The sequence below is a fragment of the Danio rerio genome, chromosome 18, assembly GCF_049306965.1.
Source record: "Danio rerio strain Tuebingen ecotype United States chromosome 18, GRCz12tu, whole genome shotgun sequence".
Lineage (NCBI taxonomy): Eukaryota > Metazoa > Chordata > Actinopteri > Cypriniformes > Danionidae > Danio > Danio rerio.
The window spans coordinates 14,908,337-14,917,500 of record NC_133193.1 but is presented as its reverse complement, the minus strand read 5'-3'; the positions used below and the strand labels follow the sequence as shown (position 1 = coordinate 14,917,500).

General features: G+C 37.6%; 1 protein-coding gene across 1 annotated transcript in view; it reads right to left on the bottom strand.

The window, feature by feature from the left end:
- Positions 1-8,590, bottom strand: part of cdh13 (cadherin 13, H-cadherin (heart)) — a 574,628-nt gene extending 566,038 nt beyond the window's left edge. The window contains exon 1 of the mRNA XM_068214885.2: positions 8,423-8,590. Coding sequence (XP_068070986.2) covers positions 8,423-8,467 — 45 coding nt within the window. The 5' untranslated portion in view covers positions 8,468-8,590. The remainder of the gene's footprint in view (positions 1-8,422) is intronic.
- Between the last annotated feature and the right edge of the window lie 574 nt (positions 8,591-9,164).

Here is a 9,164-nt window from a genome sequence, read left to right as displayed (position 1 = left end):
ATTTGATGGACATCTGATATCAAACCTGACATGTAACAGTGCCATATTTGATCGGAGATGCATAAATTGAATTAAATGTAAAACCGTAGCCAGAAGGTGGGGTACAGTACTTGAAGAAACAACCTTTCTGCGAGAGTTTTACCTTACAGAATCTCTAGGGTTTATTGAGATGACAACAATGTACTTAATACACATTTGTAAAGGTTTTACATAGTGCCAAGCATAGCTGGGTTTCTATCACCAAGTGTTAATGTGCATTTTGAAATTAGTGGTGGAAATGCCAAATTTTGAATAAAAATACATTAAATTTGTGGAGGGGGGAAGGTTTTACACTTGCTAAGGTGGTTTTGGACTTCTGAAAAAAAAAGTTAATGCTGAATAATGGAAGACAAAAACAAATTTGGCAAATAAATTCTGATGTAGTGCACATAAAAGCCATCTGACTAATCAGATGTCATCATCATGGTTACATTATTTATTGTTGGTTGCCAGGTTACCAATACTACAGTGAGCCACTCTAACAAATTGATAGATTTGCATCTAATTTGCATGTGGGATTTTTTGTCTTTTTTTTTTTTTAAGATTTTCTTCATGGTAGGATGGAACCCCACCTTACATCAATAACTCAAGCCTGTCAACCCTCCCGTTTTTCCCAGGATTCGCCTGTATTTTACAGTTATATCCCGTTATCGTCCCCTTAAAGTATTTTCCAGTATTTTATCCATTTGTTTATTCTTTCTATGAAGAGTGGCAATACACATCAAAGAGCTGATCCTGCATGTACGCAACTCATACAGCCAAAACAACAAGAGACGCCCTTGCTCTTAAATGTAAATCTGTTCTGTGCTTTCATTTAATTTAGGCATGAAAACACTTTGAAATAGATATAAAAACCTTATATAATAAATATAAAATTACATTTTTTTTCCATTATAGGTGCCATTGCCCCTCCTGTGCAATCCTCAAAGCAGTCAGTTCATGTAGCGGTGCGTGACTGTCAGACGCGCTCCATTTTGATAAATAGACACTCTGTTTCCCAAACGGATTCTGTACACATGGTTTGAATCGAAAGTGGACACTGGGTTTTGGGAGTGTGTTTGAACAGGTGTACACATAAAAACAACAACAACAATAATAATAATAATAATAATAATAATAATAATAATAACAATATATAAACATGTCACACTTGTTAGGTTTTCTTTTAAACACGACAAATGTTGTCTTAAATTAGCATAAAAAGTGAAAGCAATTAAAGCAATCGAATGCTTTCATTATGGATCTGTGCATTTTTAAAGTGACACCTCTATTATTTAAATGTAACTTAATCAAACAAAAAAGTCTAAATGAGAGATTCATTCTTTAAATCACATCACTTATTTTATTTAGTTTTTTATTTCATGATCCCAAATCACCATTGTCGTATACATCAAATAAATTAAATAATTTAAAAAACATGTTTTTTTTTTCCATCTAATAATTTTTTTCATCACACAAACAAAGAGTAGTTTACTTATAATAGCTTTTCTATGGCATTGCATTGATTTACGGTGGGTGACAATTCAAAATGAACATTACCGGCAAACTTGGGCACGCAGCAAGACTAACACCACATTCACACAGGGCTTCAGCGTCAATGCTTGACAGAAGACGTGTCTGAAGTCGGGGCTGATGTGATAATCATAGCAGCTTCAGCCAATGAAATTAGTCGGCAATAGGCCACTGTCTGAGCTGTATTTGCATACAGCGATCTGATTGGCTGACGCTTCCGTCGGCGTGTGAAAAGTTAAGTCCCGACTTCTGCAGCGAGCAACACCACTGAGAGCAATGAGAATTCATTTAGGAAATTATAACTACAGAAATAAAAAGACAATTTAAATGGAAGTACGAACAAATAAAAAGCTGTGGGTGCATTTACATTTACACGACAGCGGGAACATATTGAAGTTTTAACATCTGTACCTGTGTAAACCACCAAAGAGGAAGAAGTGATGTAGAAAACGAGATGTAGAAATGGGTTCAAAAGGATATTGTATTTATCTGTGTGTCTCTCTCCCTGTTTTTAGGCCCAAAAAGCTTAAATCTTTCTATTAATATATCTCTTTACATTACCCAAGGCTTTTGACTTTACAGCCTACTCCGCAATACACTGGTAACAATCAAGTTCAAACACGCAAATTTGTACCCTTAGAATAAATCTCTTACATCGCCGCGCTCGCACTTTGAAGCCGAGAGAGATGATGTAGGTCAGCAGATTTTGACCTTTCAGACTCTAGACAACAGACATGACCAACAGGAGCGTTGTGTAATCACTCGTTCTTCACCATCAGCTATAACCCACATGCACGCAAAACATATCTGCCATGAAGGATTTACGCAATTAAGACAAAAATCAAACCTAACCTATGCAGCTAAGGCAGTGACCTTGGTAGAGGATGGCTAGCGAGTACAAAGGAGGGTCGAGATGGCGAGCGATGCATTCAGATCCACTGCAGTGCTAATGACTGGGTGCTCTCATTATCTCCATCATTACCAGACCTTCATTTACCGTATTGTGCTCAACAGCTAGTGTGCGAATTAATCAAGATTTCTCACTGTAGTAAGACAAGCTTCTTTCTAATGGCGCACTTCAAAGATGAAAGTGCAAGTCGCAGTAGAGTCTCTTTGGAAGGTTAAATAGAATGCAGACCTCCCAAATTCTCTCTGTGCTTTAGTGCAAGGTCACCTTAGGGCATTAGGTGGACCAGGCGGTAAAGTTAGCCTTAGATGCTAAACCCTGCTCGTGATGAAAGTGGTTACTACATCATTTTTTGCATAAAAAGCATAAGAATAAAGAATAATTTTCCAATATGCACTCATACTTGGAAACTGAAAAAGATATTGCAAAAAGTCATGACAACTAATTTTTCTGTGTTACTTTAATTTTAGACAATTATAATTAATTTTAGACAACTATTAAACTTACTATTTTTGTTCAGTCAGTTTTACCGATGATAGTTTAAATGACAATTTAAAAAACAAAAACAAATAGAGCAGCGTGACTTTTTTTATATTTCAGTTTTAACATTAGGCACAGGGTGCGAACTATAGGCTCCCCTTAAAACGTTATTTGTGAATTTTTTTGGGGTCCCAAAAAATATTTAAAATGTGTTATTTTGACGTGCTGTATCAGTATTGTGTAATGTGATCGTGGATTATTATTTTTAAAAGTGTAAAAAACATCATGCATGCATGACGGCAATTTACAACTCACTTAAAAAAAAAATTTTAAAAAAAGGTAATTACACATGCTATTCTTGTCATGAGCATCAAGGTGTGAGGCCGCTGAGAAGCAAAGTCCAGTCATGTCACAGACTGACAGCCAGATGCTTTCATATGGATGTTGAGACACTGCTTGTTCATTTCCCGAAACAAATAAAGTGACTGTGTTTCATTTTATTCAGCCTGATCTCACGAGAAAACGTAAGTATTTTACGTTTTGCCAGTTAAGTGGCTAATTCGTATGAATTCGTACGAGTTCAGTCGTACGAAATAGTACGATTTTAAAAAGGAGGCGTGGCACCTGACCCCACCCCTAACCCCAACCGTCATTGGGGGATAAGCAAATCGTACTAAATTGTACGAATTAGATCGTACAAATTCATACGAATTAGCCACTAAATGAAAAAGTAACGAATTGCCGTGAGATTGTGTTGTTTTATTTGCTTCATATAGTAGGCCAATACAATGTTCTTTTTTTAAACACTTTGACATTGCTGTAAACATGTTGAACAATTACGCTGAAAGCAGGGTAAACTTGACAAAAAGGAACCCTTTTCAATGCAATGGTGTTTCTTTCATTGTAGAATTCTATTTTTAAATAGAAAACTATTTAAATAGAAAACTATTTTTTACCCGAGTGATCCTGTGTGTTTGCTGTTAATCCCTGCCAGTGGTGGAAGTAGTACCTACCTTTTTTTTCTGCATAAAAAAAGCTTATGAATAAAATAACATTTTCCAATATTCACTCGTCATTAGGTACTGTAAAAAAAGATAGCACAAAAAGTCATGACAACTAAATTTCCTGTGTTACTTTTACTTATTTTAGTCAATTACTCTAAGTTTTTACTTTCGTTTAACTTACTATTTTGTTCAGTCAGTTTGACTGATGTTAGTTTAAATGATAAACAATTTAATGAAAAACAAACAAGGCAGCAAGATTTTGTTTTACAGTTCGGTTTTATCATTATGCATAGGGTGCGAATTACGAGGGAGCTAGGCTCCCTGAAAACGTGATTTCTGAAATTTTAGGAGGTCCCAAAAATAAGACAAGGTGTTATTTTGACATGCGGTTTCAGTATTGTGTAATGTGATCATGGATTATTGTGTAAAAGTGAAAAAATATTATTCATTCATGCATGACAGCGATTTACACTACCCCTTCAGACCTGAATTATGTTCCAAATTTCAGAAAAATGGGATGTCATGTGATGTCCACTGTAATGGTCGCAGGGTCTGAAGGGGTTAAAAAGGGATAACTACACATGCTATTCTTGTCATGAGCATCAAGGTGTGGGGGCGCTGAGGAGCAAAGTCCAGTCATGTCAAAGACTGACAGCCAGATGCTTTCATATGGGCATCGAGACGCTCCTTATTCATTTTTCAAAACAAATTATATGGCGTTGGACAATTAAGCTGAAAGTTGGGTAAAATTGACAAAACAAAAGCCCATTCAACCATTTTCCACTCACGATTATGTTTTATCAGAGTGATCCTGTGTGTTTTATAGCCAACATCAAGTGTCGCAAAGGACTGCCCCACCACTCCCCCTCAGGTCAGAAAAAAAGTGGGCTGCCCCAAAGGCCATGGTATAAAAGCTGTAAAAGCTTAACTAAATGGAAAACAGCTATGAATTACAAGGCTTTACATAAATTTCAATTGCATAAAGAAAGCGAGCATCAAGGGTCATCCCTAACTATAAGACACTTTGGCATAAGAACATCGTATGAAAACAAACAAGATACGATTTGATTTGTCAGAAAATTAAAAAAAAAAAAAAAAAAACTTATGAAGTGTTATAAAATGAATTAGGGAGAACTACTTAAAACAAACTACTTTTGTTTTATTTTTATCCAATAGAATGAATCACAGGGATTATATTTTAAATCATTCAACTTAATTTATAGTCCTCCTTGGTAAGGAAACCATGTATCCAATGGAACTGCGGCATAATGGATTCAAAATAATGCTAACATAACGCAGAGAATTCCAACAGAGTAAATGGAAACCTCTTAAATATATAAAGTGCTTTGCATTTTGATATTGCTAGTCTGAAAAGCAAATTTGAGGTAATAATCTGAAGCAACAGTGGTTGCTGCCAAACTTCACCATTCACTTTAGAGGGATGCTATATTTACACACATGCACTCTGTTTCTGGTGATGAGCACCCTAGACACAGAGAGTGGACACAGCTGAAGCCAGCCCTTCTGCATGACTGCCTTTAGGCTTTGAGACTAAAGGGGAAGTGCGATTGTGTGTGTGTGTGTGTGTGTGTGTGTGTGTGTGTGTGTGTGTGTGTGTGTGTGTGTGTGTGTGTGTGTGTGTGTGTGTTGGTGCATTATGCCCTGGCTGGGGCAATGTGCACCTGATACCCTTGCAATAAATAGAAATGACACCAGCCTAAAGCAACACTTCTTTCTGTCATTAAGTCTGATGAATTACAAGAGTAACACATAAGTGGCAGCGAAGTCATCAAATGTACACTCTCTGTGCCTCGCCACAAGGTCGGCAAGGGGGAAAGTGATGCAAATGGCAATTTAAAAGAGCTAAGCGTGGCCTATACAAGATTTAAAGCCAATATGTGCATCACAAAGCAAACAACATCTCCAGGAAACTTTAAATAGCCACACTGACTTATCTATTAGCTGAGATATTGGACCGCATGTTCCTTCCCAAAGAATCCTCGCCACTTAGGGATCTTACAACAAGTAAAGGAAATTATTTTCCCTTCCATTTCTGTCTCTCTACTTTTCCATTTCCCAACGCCATGCTGGGGGAAACTGGGTAAATAGATAAGTAAATAAAATAAAACACGAAAGCAATGAGGGAGAGTGCGCAAAAGATAAATGTGTGCACCTCACAGGTACACCGCACTCATTCTGAATCATTGCAGCGGCTCGCGACTGCTTAACGTTTCATTTTGGAAACAGGGATTTATAGAGGAGGGGAATTCACAGGCTCCGATACGCAAGGGAAACTTGGCGCCCTACCTGCACGACTATAAATAAGATCCTTCTCACTTGATCACACACGGAGCCAGAGAGGAAAAAAGGGATTTTGCACCACTGGCCAGGTAGATAGCGATGGCGAGACGACCATACTAAGAGCATTATATGAGGCTATAATCTATTTGAAGTGGGTTGTTACATAGGTGAGCCTCATATGGAGACAACACATTAGTAACAATGAATTGTTAAACAGAAAGTGTAGGCTCTCTAAAGATTCACAGCACTGTGATGATTCACAGGCAAAGAAGTAAGAGCTCAATGAAGCATCCGAGAAGAGCTGAAATGTGACTAATGCCTAATAAGTATTTATAATAAGTGCATGATGATAGGTCTCTTGAAGTTCTGAAGAATAGAGTATCTTTATTTAACCTGCGCACAAAGCCTGGGGGTTTGTCTGAGATAAACAACAGTAAAGATATTTTGAAATTGAATAGCGAATAAAAAATGCAGCACATGCTGAGGGCATGCAAAGTTATGGATAATCCAACACACTAATAACGTTTTATCTAGAGCAAATCGTGCATGTCATCTTAAAAGGGACACATTTAAAACATCTGAGCGTAATAAATCATGGTGAAAATAAAATCATTTAATCTGAGAGAGGAAGAACTAACACAGCACCTGTTGTTCATTATCCTGTATTAAGTGTTGAGCAGTAGCTTACAAATGAGCCATCAGCATTTCAAATGCAAGAAGCCATAACACTGTCTCCTTCGATCCCAAATGACTATACCACAAACTACAGTAATGCATGTGCATTATTAACAATATTAACCAAAGGGTCCATTAGCATGAACAGCCTCAAGTAATCTGATGTAACAGCAGATCTAAATCCTAAGATCAATTTGATATGGGAAAGTCAAAATGTTCAAATTAAAGTCAAACTTTACAAAATGTGGCTGAGGTTGTAAGCTGATCTCTGGTCAGTGCTGGCAGGAGCTGGTTAGCCAGATACTATGTTTCATTGCATTCTTAAACAAAGATTCCAAAAGGTGTGTTTTTGAACTATTTGGGGTCCCCCAGATAAACATCCAGCCATCAGTATTAGTTTTATCTCAATGGAAAAAACATAATAAAGAGCCTTTTGTGCAGCTGAAAGTTTCCATGACTGGTAAAGGTTTTCAATTCCAATACAGAACATTTTAAGAGTGTAGGCAGAGGAAACACGATAAACTTGTACTTTAAGTATAATAGTTTGTTGCAGGAACAATACGATCTACCTGCAAATGACCAGCCTGAATGTTCATCACATCATCCACCTTAAACTGAATCGATCCGTCTCTTTACACGTGGGATTGACTCCACTATTTGAATCCAGCTGTCTGAGGTAAACGCGGTTCTCCTTCACACTCGATTCGCTACATTAAAATAGAATTCTTCTGTTTCGTTTCATTTAATCTCCTAAAATTGACAAACAATAAAATATATGCGGTAAAACACTTATTGTGTTATTTATTAGTATTCGAGTCTCTTCATTTGGTTCGAAAGTGATATTTGATGGTTAATCGCTTGTTTGATTGCTATTCGTTTATCTTGTTGATCTGGCTTGAAGCTCTCTGAAGTAAGCAGAGAATATTAATCGTCCATTCGTTAATGGTTGGAATTATAAGTTTTGCCGTTCTCAAATGACTATATATAAAGCGTTTAGGACTTGAATGGTTTGTTCGCTCATTTACTGTCTTTAGTGAATGGAGAAGGGCTCCGTGAGTCAGCCCGTCGTGTGAATGTCTCCTGATGAAGGGAGCCAAAGGAGCGCTCAACTTCAGAGCTGAGCGGAATATAGATGCGATCTGAGACTGAGTTTGCTCGTGATTTCCATCTGAACCCAGGCAGTGCATTAGACTGATGCACACGAATGGGCTGGAGTAAACACCAAACTAACGTCCAATGCATTGGAAACAGTACTATTATTATCATTAATAAACAGCAATGAAAGAATAGCATATTTCATAATACTAATTTCTACTCTGTGTGCCGTGGATAACAGATGCAAGTATTACCTCAGCGCAACTCTTTCTGCAAAACGAGTTGTAAAAACGTGCACTGCGCTCTCAAATGATTAATTTCACATTTTTATCAAGCACTAAATTAATGCTAAATAAATCTGACAACAAGCGATAAGCATAAACAACGGAATGAAACCTCTCGCGCCTACCTGGGAAACGAGGAATGCGATGAAAATGCGGGTTCCGAACTCCATGGTCTCAGATCAGTGGGAATAATGTTCAAAACAAGATGCTGGTCGGACCAGCGCTGTTCATAATTCCAGAGTCGCGAGAGTAAAGCCCCTCTGCCTCGAGCTGCCAACTTCCCAAATAGAACTGCAGCCTCGTGAGCAGAGCATTGGAGTCCACCACCAATAGATTTATAGGGGGGTTTCTTCTTTGACGCTCGCATGAACCTGACATGCTCTCACCGACGCTCAAGTTTCAGCATCTTTGCTTTGCATTCCTTCATCTTTCACCGATTTTAAACTTTCTGCTTGAAAACACAATTGGGGATTAAAGCGTTTAATGGGTGGCATATTGCATCTACTCTGTTAATGGAAAGAGTATTATAGAATAATCAGACATGCATAGCTCCAAAGGGCTTGCTGTATATTTTAAGGTGTCATGTTTAATCTTGTTTTTCTTAAGAGAAATGCAATCAGCCTATGCAGGGGTTATGATCAGTCATCAATCTTAACTTTAGAAGCTGTGTTCAAGATCAATGACTGTGTGAACTTGCGGGTCACAGGTCTGTTCTGACTGGGTTGTGGACAGAATGAGGAAAAATCTTATATGCAAATAATCCAACTAAGCAAACAACCTTCAATAATAACACCAAAGTTGGTCCCACTCTACATTATTCATTCATTCATTTTCTTGTTGGCTTAGTCCTTTTTTAATCAGGGATGT